The 23744-nt window shown below is 40.8% G+C and overlaps 1 protein-coding gene across 1 annotated transcript in view; it reads right to left on the bottom strand.

Moving 5' to 3' along the window:
* Window positions 1-23744, bottom strand: part of snd1 (staphylococcal nuclease and tudor domain containing 1) — a 276271-nt gene that overhangs the window by 58398 nt on the left and 194129 nt on the right. Inside the window, exon 18 of the mRNA XM_022671391.2 lies at window positions 5262-5403. Coding sequence (XP_022527112.1) covers window positions 5262-5403 — 142 coding nt within the window. The remainder of the gene's footprint in view (window positions 1-5261; window positions 5404-23744) is intronic.

Below are 23744 nucleotides of genomic sequence, written 5' to 3'. Positions count from 1 at the left end.
AAAGTACTTCACAGGTACACTGAAGAGATCAGGGGAAAAACACCTACTCTGCACTGTGCATTCAAATTGACTGGAAAACGAGAGTTTTCACACTACTAGTGCGAATACTACAGCTGTAGAGCAAATTAATTTGTGGTAGGATGTGTCAGAACAATCTGTCTCAGTAGCCTTTTGATCAGACACATTGATCAGGGACAGTCTATAAAGAGTTTGTGACATCAACAGAAACAACCTCATGCAACTGCTGAAGGATTTTTCATTTCTTCATAAAAATGTATAAAAATAAAAAATGTAAAATAAAAAAAAATAATAATAAAATTAAAAAATGAACTTTGCTCTGGGACTTTGTTTTTTTAAAAACTTTCTGGGTGAGAAATACAGCCTACCTCATGTCTATACTGTAATCTACAAAATACAGATAGGCAAAGATGTGATGAACTGCCTGCAGCAGAGTAGGAATTCAGCCCACTGTGCATCAGCAGATGATCATTGCTGATGAGAAAGGAGATACTTGCTTTAGATCCACAAAAAGCTTTTTTCTACTCTGATAAGTACTCTGCACTAACCATAACCCCTGAAGGAAGCATCCTGTATTTGGAACAGGGCAGGAAAGGAGCTTGAAATTGCAGGTAGTAGGCGTTCATTTGAGGTAATACCACTAAATTCGTAATGAGAAACACCCACCAGTTGGGATGTTCTACTTTCACAAAAAGCAAATATCAGCACAGTGCTTACACTGGCATTGAGGTAAGGCTTATAGTAGAGTCCTTAAGCTACACCGCAAGCATTTTATGCAGTAACAAATAAATAAATACAAATATGTACAACGCACACATGATGGAAATCCGTCTTCTTATTGCAAAATCTCTGACAGATGACAGAACGGAAACACATGGCATTTGGTTGTTATGGCTGCATTTAGCATGTCTAGATTGTTTGCAATAATTCACCCATTTTTTTCCAAGTGCTTCTGAAATCAGAGCCTGGCCCATTAGAATATCTCTGCCTTTGTAAAGACGAAGTGACAAACCGGTAATGAAATTGCCCGGCTTGTAGCAATTTATCGAGCCGGGCTTTGAAGTAGTCTTCAAGGATGAAGGACTCCTTGATGCAGAGGCGTGGAGCGCAGAGCGCAAAAGGATGAGAGAGAGAACGAGAGAGAGAGACAGGACGCATGAGCTAGCAATGGAGATTTTGAGAAATTTGCTCGTTAAAAAAAAACATGCTTGCTCTTTTCAGCAGGACTTAAATATGACCAAAATTACCCCTTCCCGTCACCTCTCGTCCTGTTGCGCTCTTCATCCTCCCCTCTGCCATACTGCTGTCTCCCTCTCCTCTCCCTCTCAGAAAAACACTGGCCAATTAAAAACTGAACAAAACTGAAACACTTGGTGATTCAGTTGTCAGTTGTTCGGTTAAAGTCATGCTTCACACTTATACACACACAGAGGAAGAAACACAGCATAAAAAAAATAAGTTGTAATAACTGTTTAAAATAAGTTGCACAAGCTAGAATGTTACAATCACGTAGCTCTGGGGCGCACACGTGAGCTCCCCCACTTGTCCGCATTTGACTTAGAGCGCTGTGCAGCTGTTCTTAATAAACATTATTCATAAATAACAGGTCTATGCTTCTTCATTGTTGCAATGTTTATTAACATCATGCTGAACAGATTTCGCTAACACGTTTTTAAAAAGCTTAGTTTTAAAACTCTACTTCCTAAAAAATGTCAGGTTTAAATCAGGCTCGGGCTCAAAATGAAAGGGGGCGGGCGGGGCGGGGCGGGATGGATGGATGGCAACTACATGCAAACAATCTAAACTGGCTAAACTGTTCAAAAGGTATTAGTGAGAAGTTCTAAGAGTTAGTATAAGCCAGGAACTCAGTGGTTCCAAGGAGTTTAAGAGGTTAACGTGTAAAGACAAGGTTAACGTATGAAACTACACATTAAACTATGATAATACAGCGAGTAGTTCTTATAACCTTTAACAAGGAAAATACAAAAAATTGTGGCTTTCCTTGGTCGACAGTGATTCTTTCAGCCCTCTCCGTTTTAAGAAACATGTACCCCTAACATTTCCCCCTACCCCTTAATCCTAACAAAAAATTAGGACACCCAACCCCCAGGCGTGCACATGCAAAATAGATGGGTAGGGCCAAGCGGTGAAATGTCACCGTTAGTGAGATGATACAAACAGAAACATATGAAACCTTATGTTTAAACAACTAGAAGCTTCACTGACCACAATCTCAACTTTGCTACCTTGTTTCTCTGTTCTGTGTAGCAGTTTGGATGGATTTTCACCCTTTACTCAAGGGAACATTTCTCTCAGATCATGCTGCAGAATTTCAATGGGCTCAAGGTCAATACTCTGACTTGATTGTACTAAATATTGAATTTCTTCAATTGCTTTAAGGCTGTGTTCAGACTACAGGCAAATCAGATTTGTCTCTCAAATCACATCTGTCGACACGACTGTCGGCGCTGTTATTTGTAAGTGATCAGATCTGATTTGCATGTCCAGACACCACAGACATGTCTGCATGGGTTGCTGTGGTAACAACGTAGATGTCAGTAACTCATAGCTAAGATGGTCTGAGGAAGCATGGGATATGAAGGTGCGTTATCTCACCCTCCAAACAGTTGCTGTATGAAGTAGTGGTTTACTTGTATGTATCAACAGATACATTAAACAATGAAGGAGGCTGAAAAACACTGCAGCTGTAGTTGATCTGCTTTACTGTGCACCCAAAGGTGAGGCTTCATCCATCACACTGAACCTGATGTCATTGTCTGTCATGCTGTGATTGACTCAAAAGACACTCTGAAATCTGATTTGAGGAGCAAGAACATCCAGAATAAGAGACTCTGGTAATCGCATTGTATTTCTGTAGGGGTGGCTCGATACTGCTTTTCCATATCCAATACAGCTCTGGAAAAAGAATTTCTTTGATTTTACCAAATTGAAAACCTCTGGAATATAATCAAGAGGAAGATGGATGATCACAAGCCATTAAACCAAGCTGAACTGCTGACATTTTTGCACCAGGAGTGGCATAAAGTTATACAAAAGTAGTGTGTAAGACTGGTGGAGGAGAACAAGCCAAGATGCATGAAAACTGTGGTTAAAAACCAGGGCTATTCCATCAAATATTAATTTCTGAACTTGTTATTTCAGCCATTTCTCATTTTCTGCAAATAAATGTTTAAAATTACTATTTTTATTTGGAATTTAGAAGAAATGTTGTCCATAGTTTATAGAATAAAACAAAGAGCAAATGCGTTACTACAACCTACACACCATGCTTCACAGCTGAGATTAGACTCTGTTAATAGTTTTCTCCGAGCACAATGCTGTCTGCTTTTACCAAATACTTAGACTTAGACCTCTGAACACAAGGTAACAGCATGGCCTCCATTCACATGGTTGGGCATGTGCTTGTAAATGAACATGCCGAAAGCTGTGCACCTCAGTCCAGAAAAATGCTCTTATTTACCTTTAAAAAAAACATTTAAATGCCTGATTAAAGGGCAGATTACTGTTGTTTTGCTGGTTTTCTCATGTTTTGAGTGCTCGGCGCTGACTCAGCTCTTGATCGGTCCAGACATGAGACAGCTGCATTGTTTAATATTGCGATATATATAATTATAAAAAGAACATTTGCAATGTAAATTAATCCAACATCGTGCAGCCCTACTCTGGACACTGTTGTAAAATTGGGTAGACAAAATAGACTAATATAAAAAAGTGACAAAGTGCAATGGGTGCTGTTTGTTAAATAAGACTGCACTTGACTAAGGAAAAAATTACCTGATTTTCTCAGTTGCCCCCATTTTGCAGCTAATCTGCATTAATTAACCCACTGCAGTGAGTTGCGCTGAAGCGCCTGTGTGTGTGTGCGCGTGTGTACGAGAGAAGCTGGCAGCTGGTAACAGTGATGTTTACCAAACACGGCACAGTTATCTTGCATCACATGCTCTGAGGGCAGAACTCAAGAGCAGCCAGAAGGGCAGAAGGTCATATCTAGCATGCGGAGAGGGGAAGAGTGAGAAAGTGGAGGAGGAACAGACTCTCATTCTTCTCATCTCTCTTCCAGTGCTTTCCGCACCTGCAGCTCCGCTACATGGGGGTTAGCCGCTGCTAAACGCTGAACTGAACGTGATAGGATTGTCACGCTCCTGGGGACGCGAGTCACAGATTCGTTTTAAATTCATGCACATTAATTAATTATTGCATTAAGACACATTAGGAGACGACGGAAGTCAATTTTAAGGCCTCGCCAAAGTAGTTCGCTCCCAGAACAAAAGCCAGGACCCCTTATTATTATGCTAAACGCATACGCTGGTCTGGTTTGTAAGAGGGAGGTGAGGGAGGTAAGGGATGTGGGTATGTGTGCATGTGTGTGGAAGTAAATGTGCATGTGAGTGTAAAATACAGAGCTGCTGATTCACTACAGGTCACTGGCCTGTTCCTAGAGCAGGTCAGTCCCTCAAGGCATTCCGATGTTTGCTGACCATCTCCTATCATATGTAGGACATAACTGCGTAGAGCGCCTGTGGCTCTCATCCACCGCAATGTTTCCAAACCTGACTATGCATGAGAAGCTCCACACAAGCCTCAGCAGTTATGACATCGACACCAGCCATAACATCTGCAGCTCTCTGTACGTGCCTGTAACCCACCTCGTCACTTCATTTATATTCTATTCATATATGTGGACTTGTTAAAAGTCTGATGGAAGTAGGTGCGCACTCCTGTACAGGCTGACTTATAGTAGGACTGGGTGGTATAATGATATTTTTGTATACTATAGGGCTGAAACAATTAGTCAGCATAATACTTATTAAAACAGCATTTTTCATTTGTTGCCTGTGTAAAACATTATGCAGTCAGGCCTCTATTTAAGCAGTGCTTTTTTTTCCCTTCAAATAAAATACAATTCATGCCACAGAGGGTTAATTTAACAGTGTGCAGCGTGGGACCCTATGAGCAATGCCTATTTTCTTTTTTTCCCTAAAAGGGAAGGATAAGATGGTACAAAAAACACATTTACATAGTACCATCTGCAGCTGCACTACTCACTGCCCCCTGGTAATACTGTATAACGCAAGAAATATTTTGTATTTTGAGACAATTTGGCGGAGAAAAAAAGACAATGCCACCCAACTCTAGCTTACAGTCACATCAAAAGATTTCACTGTATCACAGCTGAGGTGACTGTATAGGCTCATTAAACCTGGAAACTGGGGGTTACTCACCTGTTTCCACATCCTGTGTGTAGAAGTGCAGTCCGTCTGTGATCTCGGTGACGTACACAGCCCTGTAGTTGGCCACGCGCTCCTTCTCTTCTGATACCTGGGCCACCTCTTCTGTTGGCTTCTCCTCATAATTGGCCCAGAGCTGCAAGATGATCAAAACACACATTTCAATATAAAATCACCAAGTGCATCATTTCAAATGAACAACTATTATTTCAACAAGCCAAGACTACGCTATGAACAGCTGAAGAAACAGCAAAAAAAAAGTCTATAGAGGACTGCATATCAGTAGATATAAAAGCACCAGATGGATGAGACACTGCATTTTAGAAGTTGCAGTGCAGACATTTGGGAGCCACTTGGCTACTGGGAAAGCATCACAGAAGGCATTACTACCCACAGCCGGACAGTGCAGTGGGTGGTAATGACCGTGACCAGCAGTGTCTAGCCAGAACTGTCCATGCAAACGGATAAGCGACTCTGGGAGAAAATCATTCACATTCAATGTAGTTATGGGATACAGATTGAACCCTAATATTATTAAAGGTGTCATTCCATTGTTTTTTTTTTTTCAATCATTGTAAAAAAAAAAATTGTGGTCTCTAGAATGAATGAATTCCATATGAGTTGGTTTTTGTGTGTGTGTTTGGGGGTGGGGGGGGGGGGGGGGGGGTGCTCTGGTGATCCAGTATAATGCTGCTTTAGTCCGGTGGAGGAGTGTGTGGCGGAGAGAAATGATGGGATTTTGGCTCTTGCTCATGAATATTCAAACATGCAAACATATGGCCTCTGATTGGCCAACAGCGCTGAGAGGTAGCGAGACAGAAAATAGTTAGAAACGTTTTAAAATACTCATTTTTACACTAATAACAGTCTTTGCAGTGTCATATGTTACTTTACAACATGTGCAACGGCCTGCTAAGTGCAGTTTTTAGCCACTGACCTAGTCTGAAAGTCTCTGTAAACAAAAACTCCACCGAAGATCCTATGTAAACTCACAGAGGTGGGTAGTTCAGGTTTAAAAAGTAAACCCCAAGGTTTTGTTGGTTGAGCTTCGTACTTCGCTGGTGGTGTTTGATGAGACAAATTCTAACCATTTGTTTTCTTAGCTCTGAATGACTGGGCAAATTATACAACACTGATGTGATATTTGCACACATAACACAGGAACAAACTGCCATGCTATTCCTAGCACTGTTAGCTTTTATCTGAGGAGACTGTTGCTGTCTGGTTTCAGCTCTGCCAGTGGGCGGTCACGAGGCAAGGTGGGCGAGGCCATGAATACTAATTCACAGACAGGGACTCTTATCCTGATCCACTCGTTTTTCTAAACATTTAATTCGTTTTTCTTTTAATAGCTACTGCAGAAAATGTAGGCTAAGGAAGAGTTTCATGTGCAGCCTCATATACAACTCAGAGACCTATAGTATTTCACTAAGAAAAAGTGGATTTTAGAGGAACACCACCTTTAAAACAATAAACCTTAACCTTAAGACAATACACACTCCTAACTACCCAACAAAAAATAATAAATAAATGAACGACTGAATTAATTAACTTAAAAAAAAGTGACACTACACTATTATAAGACATGTCGAGAACTGTTGAGTTCACTAAATGCTGCTTAATAAGATTCCAGTCAAAAGATAAGTCCTTACACACTGTGCCTTGTTGGAGCTTTGTTTCTATGGGATGCGCATGTCATTCATGACTAAGTGACAGTGAATAGTGGAGATAATCAGAGATGGTTAATACTGAGGATGCCTTCATCACTGGTAATTCTAGGCTGACAACATTATTGGCGTCTAATATAATAAGGCAAGATCGCATCAATGCTTCCTGCTATGAGCTACTAAGCTTCAGCACAAGCCTACAAAGGAGCTGGATCAGACATAACAAAATGACACATCACTCTAATATACCAAAACGTAATTTATTCAAGTCCTGCAGCCCATCTACTTCAACCTCTCCAAGATGATAAACTGGGATTGGTTGGTTACATAAGTGTTTAATAAACGCAGCCCTAGATGTGAGAAAAGTGACAATACTATATTGCACTGGGATCAATTTTGACATCATGATACATGACGGTTGCACCATGATTTTATGAGCATGTCATGGATAGTCAGAGTTTAAAGGACACTGGCCGACTAATGAAAGCATAATTAATCATACACATAATGGGATAGTACTTGGATAGTAGTGTACTGATCAGGCCAGTAACAATACTTGGCATCATTACCTTTTAATACACTACAAGGTCATAACTTGTGTCCATTCATGTGAATACATTTATATATGGATTGTTAAAAACAAAGAAAAAGAAATCCAATTCCAGTGTCTGAATATAAACTTAACAGTTTTTTTGGACTATTAGGCACACTTAAAATCCTTTACTTTTCCCAAAAATTGTCCGTGTGCCTTTTAATCCGGTGCATTTAGTGTATGAATTTAACCAGTCAGGTTGGTAGGAGCAGTAAAGACACGCCACTGAAGTGCAGCATTATAAAGGAGTTTCAGTGAAGTTTCTCCAGCAAAGAGGCTGGAGCAGTATTAGCATTAGCTGCTAACCACACTAAGTGCTAGCTCTGTCGCCGTTCAGAGGCAAACATTATTGGACTGCAGCCTGTGTGTTTACAGTGTTCAAACAAACTACGTGGGACGAACTGTAGCTAATATGGCCCTGGCTTACTGGAACACTCACTGTAGTGTTGTCGGGCGGCATTTACGAGATCTACCCGCTGGTAGCCGCTGATTCTAATGCTGCTGCACCCAGCCTTAGTGGAAATTTAAGCTTACTGTAAATAAAGGGAAGTGCTTTACTCACCCAAATAAACAGTTTTCAGGAGTGAAATAGTGTAGATTGTGTAGATTAACATTTAATGCTTGTTTGCTTTAAAAGATTTTTTTTTTTTTAAGAATTAGTTTTGTTTACTTAGCTTAGCTTTACTTAACTAGGTCACCACCCTGCGGCAAGACCTGCTAAATTAGAAGGAAAACATGGCGACACCCCTGTTCCTTACTAGTGTTGCAAAATGTGCCTTTTTTATCTGGTGCGCCTTATACAGTGAAAAAATACAGTAATTGAAAGTTCACTGCTCTAAAAGTAATGTTTAATGAAATGTGTTTTTTTTTATTTTGGATCTGTTTTGATTCTTATTACCTAGAACAAAAATGCCTGGATCTAACTTTAATATCTAGGATCTTACTAATCTCTTCTAGAACACTTTAAAAAATAACGATTTTTGAGCTATCTGAACAAAATGTGTGTGTAAAATCCCACACCCCTCCACAATTTCTCCAACATACCTCAGATGTATTGCTGTATTTTGATGTATTAGAAAATGTGTTAAATATCTCATTCTTATTTCCCAATCAAATTCCCTCCACATCGGACATTTTATTTGTTAATGTCCTGCTTTAAATGTGTCCTCCCATTTGTCATCCTTGGTAATATTAATAGTTGCCTCTAAGTCCCATTTTCATTTGATTTCCCTGTTGTCATTATATTCTAATTGGTAACGTCTTTGTACATCTTTGCTATGATACCTTGTTTATCTCTTTTTTCATCAATAATATTAATGGTTCCTTTAGTTTGGAAGGATCATTGCATATGCTACAGTATTACTCAATCATTTGAGTGGCATAAAACTGCTTTAGTATTATAACAATAATAATAAAAAAAAAATATTATAACTGTTCCACTGCAGATGCATTCTCAAAACATTGAAATAAATATAAAAAAAAAACTGGACTGCAAACAAGAGACCACCACTAAAGTTGCACCTTTTCAGAACACAGCATTATGTAATGTCTTCCTTAGGGTTAAGTCAAGCAGGGCAGGTTGTTGGCTTTATTTGTCGAGTGCAAACTGTGAGGTTTTTAAGTTAAAGGTAAAGATAAGGAGCAGACCTGAGTTCTATTCTAGTTGGTGTGTAATTATTAGCTAATATCCAAAGTTCTCTCTCTTTTTTTTCTCGTTTTTTTTGTTTTTTTGGCACGGCGCAGACACGAGTTAATTAGGACCAAGGGCTTTATATGCCAAGCTCTCCAAGTTCCACGAGGTGCAATTTGGGCCAGGAGGTGCGAGGAGCCGACATTTACTGGCTGATTTCACCGCTCATGCGAGAGGCTGCTAGCGAGAGCAGAGGAGCTGGTAAAAAGCCTTTATTACAAACCCAAGCAGTGACACGTGCACTGAGCCTTGCAGCTGTAGCCACCAAATGACAAAAGACAGGGTCAAACTACCCAATTACATTCAATTATTCCCCCCGAGGCCTGAAATAAATAAAGACGCATAAAGAGGAATCATTCCGGAGAGAAGAGGGCTGAGTTAATGAAGATCTAAATATGCCACGCTTCGCAAAACTTTTCCCTTTTTTTTTTCTCTTTCTCCTCCTCCCATTTCCTTCTCTCCCTGCCAGTGTCCTCTACAGCGGGTCATTCATCTCGCCCACTCTCTCTCTCTTTCTCTCTCTCTCTCTCTCTCTATGCCATGCCCTGGCACACTGACACGGCCTGACTTTTAATCAAACCTGCAGGACCAATCAGAGGCACCCAGATTAGTGTGTCACCACTCATTATCGTGGCGACTGTCACCGTGTCGTCCAAGGCACAGCTGGACGCGGCAGTGAATGCTATGCCCCCACCGGCTGAGTGACCCCTGACACGTGCTGGAACACGCGGCAAGGACACTGTCGCTGAACACATCATCCACATACAAACTGTCTGACCTGCGCATCTCCCACACCACAGCGCCAAAGACAAGTGACCCTCTAACCGCACACTCGTTTCTTTCTCTTTTTTTTTTCCTGTATGACTTGCTGAGACACACAAAGGGAAACACACACACACACACACAAACACACACAGCCATCCTGTGCCCTAGGCAAATGACCTTCCGCGAGCAGCCAACCATTCTTGTTTGTTCCACTTGAGCGCAGGTATGTGACTGCTGCTGCTACTGCTTCTGCTGCTGAACCACTCAAAGCGAAAAAGAAAAAGTGGGGGGAAAAGAGAGAGAGAGATAGAGAGAGAACAAAAAGAACACAAACAGCACGAACGAATGAGAGGGGAGAAAAAAAAATAAAAAATCACCCTCGGGTCTGTTCCAGACATCAGCAGGTCAGCAAATGTTCTGATGTGCAATTGTTAAATAAATAAATAAAACGAAACAAAATGAAACCAAATAATCATAAAAATGAACGACGCCGCCATCATCCTCATCTTCTTAAAACGAAGGTCATCGGATGCTCTCCTCATTACCGTCCATTAGGCCCTCCGCACAAACACATGCTTTCAACATCTCCTCCCACCCATCACCCAGCATCTCCAGCTGCACCACAGGGCCCCGGGAGCACGTGCCATCACAGGTTGACTCAGAGGAGTATGGTAGCTTTCTGCTTTCTGCCCAGCCATGCTGTACTGAGCATTCAAGTGGAGGTCAGCCTTTTCCTCTGAGAGATGCACTACAGCGCAGTTACATTCATAAAATCTCCACCCCTCCCTCTCTCTCTCCCTCCCTCCCTCTGTCTCTCTCTCTTTCTTTCTCTTCCGCTTTCTCTCTCTCTCTCTCTCACACACACAGCCCATTCCAAGCACTGATTAAAGGTGACAGCGTGTCAATTCCAATAGAATGTGTTCTGCCCAGCTAGAGCCAATCCCCATCAACACCAGGAATGAACACACACACACACACACACACACACACACACACACACACACACACACACACGCACGCACAAAATGGAGGTGGGGGTGCTGAGAGACAGAGAAACTCACTCACTCCATCTCTCTTTCTCTCTCCATCCCTCCCTCCCTCCCTCCCTCCCTCCCTCCACATACACACATGCACACACACAGAACTGGACCTGACAAAAGGATTCTCAGTAAATTATAATAGGATTATAAGCATTAGAATGAGTGAAAAGTGAAAAGGACTACAATATCCACAAGTCCTTCACCCAAGGACAACACAGCAGGAAGTGGATGGGTTCTGTAGGTGCGTTGGGTGGGCTGCATTTATTAGCAACTATAATACAGGGGGCCGTTGCAAACAGAATGATTTTTTTAATATAGCCCAAAAAAAGTAAAAAGTTTAAGAATTAACTCAAGTTTTTACTCAAGTAAAAAAAGTGTAAAATACTGGTTTTAGAACTACTTAAAGTATAAAAGTTAAAATCATATAAAGGTAAAAAAAAATGCCATTAAGGACAAAAGCTTAGACCGTGCCACAGAGTGCTATAGTGCACTACCCTCCTCCCTTATATAAAAAAAAACCAACAACAAAAAAAAAAAAATCACTAGAATGTTATATTAAATGTTATAAATGAAAACTAGCTGAAACGAAAGAGGAGTAATGACATGTTTGAAAATTAGAAAGTACAGATAACTGTGTGATAATACAAGGGGTATAATTAAAAAGTTATGTAAAAAATAATTACTCTAGTAAAGTATAGATTTGTTTGTTACTCAACACCTCTGCAATTTTGAGGAAACAACTAATGTATGTTTGAAGGCCCTCAGTTGGCCAAAGTTGCTTGTACGGCAAAGAACAACCCTTGAGAAAAGGAAGTATACTTAAGAGTATGTTCAAATTAGGTAAAAAAATATATATATACTAAAAATGCATTTTCAATTTAATATACTTTATGAAAATATACATTAAATCCATAAATACAAATGTCCTAAAATGTATTTTTAAGCAATATGCTTTGAATTATATGTTGTGTTGATAGACAAATATATAGTGGAATTAAATACTGCTAAAAGTTTTTTTTCAGTAGCATTGAGGTGTACACAATATGTGCATCAATACGCAAAGTAGTACATTTACAATATACTTCAATTGTTTTAAAAAGGTGTTTAAAAACGTACTTAAATCTATTTAAGAAAATAGCACTCAAAAGCCCAATTTAATGCTTTTATGTTGTGTTTAAATATAGCTTAATTACAACTGAAATATACTAAAGTTGCCATAAGTTGTTCCAAAATAGAACACTTAGTATGTATTTAAGTACATAATTTAATTTTGACCTTTTTCATGTTAAGTATACTTTTAAAAATCTATACTTAATACATTTTTCTTTTACAAGGGAATGGCACCAGGAAAATAGTGCAAAAATTGAAGCATCTAGATTCTAGTTTTAAAATTATTTTTATAGTTTTTATAATTATAATTTATTTATCAGGAAAATTAAAGACATTTAACTCTTCATAATTACATTGCACGTGACATCAGCATAAATACTCTTTCATTAGTGGTGGGATCATTAAAATTACTCTATTTTTCCCATGTGTGCTTCAATCTTTAATCCCCTTTAATCTTGTATGAACAGCAATTATTTTATTCATGCAACAAGCTCTGGCCTGCACATCACATATACATACCTAAAAAAAAACTATATTTTTAAATGCAGTAAACGTAACTGAAACAGCCCTAAATGAATGAATAGATACTAATACCCAGCCATATGTTCCATATGTGTGAACATATGTGAACAGGCATCACCTTTAAGGGACCCATTCTTGCTTGACTGCAGCCAAGACACTGGAACGCTGGCTCTACGTTGCAGGTCCAGAGGGCAAGAACATGAAATAACAGATCTGGCCTCGTCCAGAGTTCCCAGTAAACCTCTGGCTTTAATGAGCTCTTTGATTTCATCAAGTAGCCAAGTCTCGCCAGATCTGTAAGAGCACTGGTAATGAATATGAGCTCACTTGGTAAATCAATTTAGCATGCATTATATTATTAACCAAGACCCCTTTAGGAAACAAAGCCTCATTACTTCAGTAGCTTCACTCAAACTGCCTCCCTCAATGCCTTCCCTTCTGCTCATTCCACACCCCAAACACACATGGTTACTGTTTATTATTGTGTGTGGAGTACACACACACACACACACACACACACACACAGATCTAAAAAATAACAAGACCACTAAAACAAGAGTCCATTCAACTTAAAACAATCCACACACAGGTTAAGGAGGAGTCCGGCCCTGCCGTCCTGATGGCGGGCTGGTGGAAGGCAAGCGAGGCGGGTCAATCAGGTTCTGTGACCTAGTCTGTCTCGTCGCTCAATTCATCTGTCCATATCGATGAAGCTATTAGAGCCTGTGGGGGCATTGATGAGACGGGCTTGCCCTTGCATGCACCGTCTGCTTCCACGCATGCAAAACTAACCGTTAAGCTCGTAATGGGCGTCCAGATGCTTGCAGACGGTGTAGTAAATAAGTTGCACCCATACATGCTGACAATTTAGCAGAACAAAATGTTTTTTATATTGTGTCAATACATCATATGCATTGATAAAGTTAGCAAAACTGAATGATCCATCACTAAACAAAACTCACCATTAGCTTAAATTTCACTCAGCTTTAGCACCAAAAACTGAAGAGCACAAATTAGAGAATTAGAGAATAATTTTCTTAATACATTCATTCATTCACTTAGAATGGCTAAAGCTACAATTTGTTTCAACTAAGGTGTTTATTCACTATTGATATGCCAATTATCCACAGTGCATCTACACACAAATTGCAGAATTCTGGGAACAAATGTGAAAATGGTCCGAACACACGATCCTGGAAGAAGCACTATGGGAAATGTAGTGGGGAAGCTTGAAAGAGTTTGTTTTGGTTTGCAGAAACTGTATCAGGTGCCTGGGCACGTGACACAGGCAGATGCATTCTGGAATTGTGGTGCTGAATCAGGGCTTCTCCATTCTCTACAAGTGAAAAAAAGTACTGACTATATAGCACTGTAATGCAACATGTGCTGTTGTGCTGAACGACTCCCATCCAAAACTGAAAACTCATAAAAACGGCTTATTTTGTCAAACTTTATGTACCCAACACAGCATTGGAAACATGACTTAGGCCATAGGTCGGTAATAGGCGGACAGCGGGCCAGATGTGGCCCACAAGTGTGAAACATTTGGCCTGTGAGGTTGTTTGAACTATAATGAACGATAATGAAAAAAAAAAAAAAAAAAATGCTTCTCTGACGAACTTTAGTTTACATGCCACCCCTGTCTCTCTGTCGCGCTCGGCGTGATTTTAGTTTGCGCCTGTTCTTGTTTTTCCCGCTTGTTCTCTGGCTCCCTTTCTCATAAGACGTTTTTCGCATTTGTAACTCAGCCCACTAGCAGACACAGCGGTAGTATATTGGACCGCGATCCTAACGACTCTGGTTTGACCCCAGCGTAAGGAGCGCTGTGTTTATTTATTAATTTTTCTTTCTTCCTGGGTTTACCTGCTTCATTTTCCAAAACCTGTTTTTTTTTTTGTGGCCCGCCAAGCAATGGCTTGGAAAATATCTGGCCTGACTACCTGACTTAGGCCCTCATTTTTGACAAAGCAAAGTGTTATATGATACACATACTTCTTAATACAATCCAAACGGTCACAATTTACACTTCTGTAAGAAACTAAAAAGGGGTGTTTACTTTTACAACTGCACAGAATGCACAGAATAATCAACTACGGATTTTACTATTCAAACACTGGTGCTTTAAATGCTTTAATGAGTATTCATAGCCTGTAGAACAACTGCTGCATTCTTTTTCATCACACATGGCGATGGACAACCACCCTCCAACATCATCCATCCATCCATCTATTACACCAAACATATTAATCTATCTGCATAACAATGAAGCAGTCACTGCTGCTGAACACATCAAACACGACCATCAGCTAACACACCCCTACACATTAATGTCACGACCATATTATTAAACACTTCACATAAAACACAGAGAAATTAGTACCAGGATTATATTCTTATTTTCACCACCACAAAGAAAGACACACACACACACGGGCATACACCCTCTTACAGTGACCTGCTTGCAGCTAGCGGAACACCAGCGGTGCTACAAACAGCTGTAATCCCGTTAAATCCAGCGCTCGCCGGCGGCCTGGTCTGAGCCGCGACTGTGGTTACTTAGTAGATAAATTATGCATTAAAAGAGCACAGGTGGTGCACGCTGGTTTGGGATTGAGCAGCTGGGAGTTTAAGCACACACAGAGAACCTCTCCTTAGCCCCATATAATCGGCAACAGATGTTCGGCCACGGTGGCTGCCGCACTGCCTACACCACAGCTTACATCGCTAATATCGCCGCCCACTCCCTCACTGCTACGGAGCCTGGCCGCGGCAGCCCTCCTTAGCCTGCCAAAGTCGCTCGCACTCCTGATTGCTTCTGCCACCTGCATCCACAAATGGACTTTACACATTGCTAGCAGGCTGAGGAGCTGGCACAGCTCTGCTACAAATGGCAGGTGAAACATGAAGTCGTAGAGCAGCGTTGGCCGAGCTGCTCGGAACGCGTGGGATCGTTCGGTGAGGAATGGCCGGCCGGGGTAACCATGGGAACAGAGAGAGCGGAGGGAGAGCGGAGGCAGAGCGTCGGGCGCTGGGTGCTGGGCTGGTGTGGGGCTTGTTTGGGGGGAGATGGCTTGGCAGAGTGACTGCACTCGACCATTCCCTTCCTCCTTCTTTACGGAGCCCTGCCCTGAGGGATGCTCTCCAGCATATGGGGGCCTTATGCAATGCCCACACATTCTGCTCCACTGCTGCCTGTGAACATGGCTGCTCGCGAGTAACACAAGCGATGTCACACCGCTAGCGAGAAAGCTCTGAACATTGCAAAGGGGTGGGATGAGCGTCAAGAGGGAACTAACAATGCTAAGTACCCAAACAGTCCGAAGGAATAAGCAGAGCCAGAAATGGAGGCAAGCGCTTCACATTTTATATACAAAATGGCTTTAGATCATTCCGATTATGAGATTTTATACAGCGATATGTGAAAAGCCATTGGATAGCAGAATGTGAATTAATGATGAAATGTTTCCTCATAAAACACTTTATAAATTTATTTCTAACTTTTTTCATATTTTCTCTCCAACTTACACGGCCAATTACCCAACACACTCATTAGAATTTGAACCATCACTAGTATTGCCCCAACACCAGGAGGGTGAAGACTTACACATGCCTTATACATGTGAGGTCAGCCACTGCTTCTTTTGAACTGCTGCCGAGTAGCATCACAGCACACTCGGAGGAAAATGCAGCGAATTGGTTATGATAAATCAGCTTACAGGCGCCTCGTGCTGATCAACATTACCATAGCAGTGTTTAGCATTATTCTAAAATGTGTTTGTAAAAGTCTTATATTGTACTAGTCTTCGCCTACTAAATATATTAATGAAAACAATATATTTAAGGCATATTTTATTTAATTGAAACAAACCAAAACGTAAGAAAAGTGGGTGTATGTGAAAACCATGTAGACTCTCAGATATTCTTAATAAGCTTTTAATAATAGGTATTTCAATTAAAAAAAAAAAAAAAAAAAAAAAAAAAAAAACAGCATTCGATTGGTAAAACTAAATTGGCAAATTATATTTATAGGAATGATGTCAATCACTTAAACAATAATTGTATTATTTGGCACCGTACTGTAATTAATCATTACTAAAATCAGTTTTTTTTTATGCCGGCACTTTCCTGTATGTTTGGAAGGGGGGCAGTAATAACAGTGTAGTGTAGTTTACACCTGGCAGACTTGTGTTTTTTTTTCTGTATTATAATATCTCAAGGCAGTTGTGATGTTTTTTTTAAATGAGAATATTTTAATGTGCTGGGTTACTGAGTTTAACTGAGAGCTGTAATATAGAAAAATAAATTACAGTGTGGGTGTAGCATATTCTTTCTAGTGAAGAGGAAATATGCTATCAGCTGTGTTTGTGTGCGTACTTGTGAGTGTGTGAGACAGAGTGAGAGAGAGAGAGACAGAAAGATTGTGCCTTTAGCACAGTAACTGTGTATGGATAATTTGGAGGAAAATGAAGCGTGGATGAAAGTAGTGGATGGCTCCATATGTAGCTTGCTGGATTGCATGAGCAGTCACGAACACAACCACACAGATAAACTCATCATTCCAATCATTAGTATGGTCTCTAATTGAAGCTTAAAGCTAGGTGAGAGTGATGTGAGGTGTGAAGCTTAGGGTGAAAATAGAGCTCTCTGATTGGCCGAAAACACTCTGCTTTACGGGCAGATCTCTGTAGTTCAGTGGCCGAATAAACTTCAGGGACAAACCTGGTGACAACTTGATTAAAACTGCTTAAATGCGAGATCAAACCTTATGCGGACTTTAGAACATGGAATTGTACAAACATACTAGGAGGTCAAAATTCGTACCTGTTACGCAAAATGCAAACCTGTTGGCGAATCTGGATGTTTATCATGTTAGAGCTTTTTTGCTGCTTGAAACAAAAAGAACATTTGTACTGTTCTCATATTCGATTTCCATTTTATATTCCAATATCATTTATTCTTTATATTGCAGTATGAGGATTTTGCCACCAATATTATTCAGCCCAAATTCACAATATTCAAATAGCACACCTATAGTATTTAGGCAATGCAGCAAACTCTACTCTACTAACCACCACCCTTCCTGCCCCAACAAACAACCCTTAAGTTAACAGTACATCTGTACATGTAGAATTAAAATGCAATTAATCAAGTTTAATTAATGCTAGCATTCCTTCCTCACTGACAGGTTGCCATGGACACAGAAGCACTTATCAGTGTAAGTAAAGCCGCCTTCTCTTCTCAGATCAAATGCTGCGGTTTTTCCACAGCTCACTGCTGTCCGCACCAACCACTAAGAGGCATGTGCGTTTTTATCTGCCTTTCCGCACGTGACTGACGCAGTTCATACGGACTGGCGTGGTGGTGAGGAGGAGAAAAAAGAGAGGGAGAAATGCATAAAGAGAGAGATGAGAAGAGAAAGGAGTGTGTGTGAGAGACAGATAGAGGCAGAGAGAGAATAGGGGGGAAATAAGAAGAAACGAGAGCTGAATGCTGGGAGAAAGACAGAAAGACTGTAAGGAAAAGATAAAAAGAGACTTGCTGAAGCCTGAGAGACTGAGTGCAAATTTATGTAACTGTGTGTCTCCTTCAGGCTAGACAGAGACCCAGTGTGTCTGAACAGAGAGTCAAACAGCGATAGAGGCACAGAGAAACAGACAGACAGACAGACAGGCTTAGAGGAAGACATTCAGACAGACAGAGAGAATGACTGGATGACAGAATGACCTCTTCTATTCAACTCATCAAAATTAGACTCACTGCAGGACAGAGTGCACAACCTTTTCAGTCAACACAAACACATAACCACGTTAAAAAGAACAGAGAACACGACCTCTGTTACCCTCTATCCAAACCTCACTCCCCACCACTCTTCCCCACCTCTCCTACGACTGGGAACAATGCTGTAGTAGTGGCAACACAATGGTGTTGAGTACTGTTCTACACAAAGTTCCAGCAGGTTCAAAATCACACGCAAAAAAAAAAAAAAAAAACGTTGCGGTTCAAGACGACCTACATCCTCTTCGAGTGACTCCGTTTCACTGGGTGCAGGACGCCGGCGACTTGATCTGCGCGTGAAGCCGTCAATTCAAACCGACTCGCTGATTCACTCGACTCGCTCGGCGTGTGGAGCTGTCAGTTCAGTCGGAATCCGTGATGTGAGCGATTCCCTGCGCAAATTGATTCCCGCTGGAGCAGAGAGCGTGGAGGGAGTTTCTATGAATGTGTTGCCCTATTCAGCTAGTTTACAGAGCATATTAATAGAAACACACACACACTGATTTCAGCTTCATCCTGTTTAGGAGAGAATTCCACAGATTTTGCTCAGCTTTGCATCAAAGAAGAACTCCAGTGTGAACTGGAAACATAACGAGTGTGAACGCTTTGCTTTTAGCCGATGCTCCCAACAGGTTCCCAACATTGCTATTTATAAGATCATTGCATTGCTCATGCAAATAAATGGCTATTTTTACACCATTAACAAGCTTAACAGTGCTACAGAAGTAATCACCACCGTATTCTGTTGAACTGGCTGCTGTATTTAACTGTATTTAAGCTGTGTTGCAGCATAAGTTGTCACAGCTTTCGCTATTGCGTTTGATATACATATACATTTTAATGAACCAGGTCTGTTATGTAACAGTACTAGGGCTTTGCAAATGACCTGTTTTAGAGCTTTGTTTTGGTTACGTTCACCAAATAAAAGTTTTTTGTTTCTTCACTTAGCGCTGCTCTAAAGAATAGCACTGTATTTTTCGCAGTTGTTTTTTTTTTTTTTTTTGGTTTAAATTCTACTGGACAACACTTTGGTCAACAAAGTTGTTTTAAATGTGCTTTAGAAATGAATTTGACTTGGACACTATAAAGTGCAATTATAAACAATTTTCCCCAAAAATCGCCAGTACGCCTTTTAATCCGGTGCGCTTTATGAATGAATTTCACCAGTCAGGTTCTAAGGAGCAGTAAAGCCACTGCTGAAGTGCAGCGTTATACAGGAGTTTCAGTTTAGTTCATTAGCTGCTATCCCTAGCTAGCACTGCTGGAGGAGTATTAGCATTAGCCGCTATCTGCACTGAGCGCTAGCTCTTTGAGCGTTTAAAGGTGAGTGTTATCTGCCTGTACCCTGCTTCCTACACTGGGCAGCACTGCTGGAGCAGCATTAGCAGGTCCTATCGCAGCTCCTAACTGATTGTAATTATGTTGTATAAAAGCCTGGTAAATTTTTAAGTATGCATATTATCCACAGACATGAGTTACATGAGCTAATGCTCCAGCTTTAGTGGAAATCTTTAAATCTAAGCTTACTGTAAATACATCGAAACACGCAACACTCACCCAAATACAGTTTTCAGGAGAGAAATCTGTGTAGATTAATATCCAGCACTTATTTAAAAATGTTTTATATTTTTAAGAATTTAGAAGGAAAACATTGCGATACCTCTGTTCCTACTACTAGCTACTAGTGTCGCATAAAATGTGCCTTATTACCCAATGTATAAAATAGACCAGGAAATAGACGTTTATATAGTGTGCCTTAAAATCCGTGGACATCTGTAAATCTAAGCGCACTGTAAATAAAATGAAACACGAAACTCGCCCAAATACAGATTTCGGGAGAAAAATCTGTGCAGATTTACATCCAGCACTTGCTTGAAATGTTTTTTGTTTTTTTTTAAGAATTTAGAAGGAAACCATGGCGACACCTCTAGTTACTAGTGTCGCATAAAATGCGCCTTATAATCTGATGCACCTTATGTATAAAAAAAGACTAGAAAATAGACATTTATTGATCTCAGTGGTCTAAAGCTCTTGTGCTCTATCAGACCCACTTTAGCTTATTAAACAGCTGATTAGTTGCATCAAGTGTATCTGAACAGGAGCAAACACATAAGCTCCCCAGGGCATTGTTTTTTTCAGTGGTCTAAGTGCAAGAACTGGAAACCATTGCTCCAGGGAACTCTCCCACAACCACTGACAGCACATGACAAAGGAGACGCTTATTTTTCTCTTACAGAAACGGCCTCTTCTGGCAGTGACCTCTCGGAAGCCTGGAAGCGCCATCGGAGGGGACGGAGGGGAGCTGATTTACAGCCGGACGTTAAAGTCATAGGGCTGCAGGGGTCGGGAGGGGTTGTCGTCGGCGGAGACTGATGGCTTTGGAGAGCGGATGAAAGGTGTGTGTGTGATTGATGTGGAGCGGCTCTAACTTAACAGCCTGCTACAACTCTATAGGGGATGGAGTGTCAAAGAGCCAACATACAAACGCAAACACACAAACAAACAAACAAACACACAAACTACATGTCTGGCAGAATGACAGAAATAAGATGCAGGCCTCCGTAAAAAGGCATCCGACACAAAAGCGACAGAAGAATTAGGAGGGATCACTAAACGAAGGGAAGAGAGCATTTTATAGAAAGCGCAAACAGTGCGAGCATTCAAGCCTTTGAGTCAGAAAACAAACACTTATTTGAGCTCCTCCAGGTCTAATATACACCCTAGTGACAAGGTGGTAGCAGCCATTCTACTAACAAAGCAGAGTAAATGAATGCGTTTCAGCCATCTGAGAGTGAATAGGGGTTCTCAGTAAAAGAAAGTAAGTGAAAGAGAGAGAGAGACGGAGGAGACAGAAGGGGGAGTGAATGCATTTAAGAGTGGAATTGGCTGAGGAGCTAAGAATAGCTTCTCCCTGTGCTGAGGACTTTTTTCCCTTTTTTTTTTTTTAGAGCAGGTAATAAAGAAAATTGATGAGCCGTTAGCTGAATCCTCAGCCCTGGATCTGCCGGCTTAAACCTGTCTACTGCACACATTCTCTCTCTGGAGGCTGTATGAATGTGTGTGCGTGGAAAAATGCACCTCACCACGACGAACCGGCAGACAGGAAGGCCAGAAACGGGGGGAGAGAGAGAGAAAAAAAAAAATGTTGCATCAAGCTACGAAGCGCTGCGGATTTCAACAGCCATTGAAAGACGCCGCACTCCAAATCCAGTAAAGCTAAGCATTCAGAGATTGCGATTGCTACAGCCTACGAAACACGTTTTAGATGAACTCGTAAGAACATGAACAGTGGCACCACCATAATGTGAACCACACACATTCACTGAGTGCCATAAGCGATTAGAGGACATCACCCGAAAGAAAGCGAAGTCCATGGAACCGGTTCTGCTCATGCAGGCAGTGACATAACGAACAAATGTTCATGTAAGGAGAAGAGTTGCTGTTAGCCACTTGCTCGCTGCTTTTCCCCCACCAAGTATTCTCCGTATGGAGGAGTATTTATTTAAACCAGCCAATAATCATGCACTGAAACCACCCACAGCGCTCTGTGTGTTCGACTGTGGGCTGTTTGCTGTTGCTGTCAACAGAATCCTGGGTCACACCACGAGAACATAATGTATTCTGTTGTGAAGTTTTGAAGGAAAAGGAGTTTGGAGTTCACCGGTGGCGAGTTTAAAGAGCTTAGCAAAACTGTTTTATAACGAGAGCCACGGTGCAAATAGCTGAGGACACAATCAGCCCCCTAAGCGCTCTTTAACTTCGGAGAGCGTGGTAACGCCGCCGCCGCCTGCAAGAGCAAATATTTAGCATTTCATTAGTCAAATAGCCTGGGCATCCCACCGCAAAACTCATCAGACTGAGAGTTCAAGAGTCCCCACTCTCCACAAATGTCACTGTGTGTGTATATATGCATGTGTGTGTGGGGGGTGAGGGCTCATTCTATTTTTTTTTTTTTTTTTTTAATTACAGTCAGGCGATTAAAAGGGGACACCTGAAGCGAGCGCAGGGATGAAGGCCCTAAACGCTCTAGTCGTGTGGGAGTGTGTACTCATCAAAAAATAAAAAATAAAAGCAAATGTCAGCAGGCTAGAGGGAAATGCCAAGGGTGTGTGTGTGTGTGTGCATTGCACGTATGTAATGGACAGGTCTCCTCAGCTCTTATAGCTTCTATACAACTCAGTTGAACAGAACAGAGATTTATATATGTTCTATGTTTCTGCACAAATTTGACCTAAAACTCTGTGTGTCAATTTAAACAAGCCTTAAAAGTTAATAAGGGAGTCAGTACGATTACTGGAGACATGTTTTTTTAAGACATTTATTATATGATATGTTACTAATGTAATTATTGTAGCAGGACCAACTGAAGATGCAACTGAACTGCAAACTATTGGTTAGATTCTGTCTTCAGTATCATCTGAGGCACTGGTTCTTAAACTGGGGTATATGCATCACTAGTGGTACGCAAGGTTTCTCAAGGTGATAGGCCAGTGCTAGGCCAGTGATAACATTATTAGAACTATTATAACCCATATTTAACATTAGCGTCTTTTTTTAAAGTGTTTATCCTAAAAATCACTACATGTAAGCCACACTTCAGTTTTTTACTCTTAAACTGCATTGCTGTCATTCGCAACATCATTCTCCAACTGGCAACCAAATCATGGTCTACTTCATAAGGGTTAATAGCTGAATAATTAACATAGGGTTCAAGGGAATGCCATGTACTGTAGATACCATTGTTCAACATGTGTGCGGCATATGCATTCCTGTAAAATGAGTCATAGCTGATAATTGGATGATTTCATTTCATTTTAAGTCAGTTAAAAGTTTAAGAATCTCTAACATGAGGGAAACCAGACCAGCAGACTACCAGGAACAAAGAAAGCAGTACAATGTTCATGTCAAAATGACCACTACAGCCTTTCATGGCAGAATTAAACAGCTTTTCTCTTTTCATTTGAAATGTCAAATCTCAATGAGTCAAATATGCACTAATAGAAAGTCAGGCTATTACATCTCCAAAAAATCCAAGTGGCCCATTAAAGCCAAGGTCATTCTGGTGTTAAGGAAGAATGAACCTCATTTTCCTCTAAGCACATCCATGTAACATGGACTTGGAAATGTATTAAAGTGGCAGTCCATAGTATTTTGTTTCTAAACTGAAAGCAGAAGCATTTCTGAGAGGAGAAGGGAGAAAATAGTGTTTAATGGTACCAGTTTGCTGAAACAACCATCCCTGCTAAGCCTAATATATTCATTCTAAAAACTGGGGTGTCTGATCGCTTTTCACAGGAGTTCTTCTGGCCACGTGAC

Source organism: Astyanax mexicanus, chromosome 2, assembly GCF_023375975.1.
Source record: "Astyanax mexicanus isolate ESR-SI-001 chromosome 2, AstMex3_surface, whole genome shotgun sequence".
In the NCBI taxonomy this organism is placed as follows: Eukaryota; Metazoa; Chordata; class Actinopteri; order Characiformes; family Acestrorhamphidae; genus Astyanax; species Astyanax mexicanus.
The sequence above is the reverse complement of the archived record's forward strand: the minus strand, read 5'-3'. Positions and strand labels throughout refer to the sequence as shown.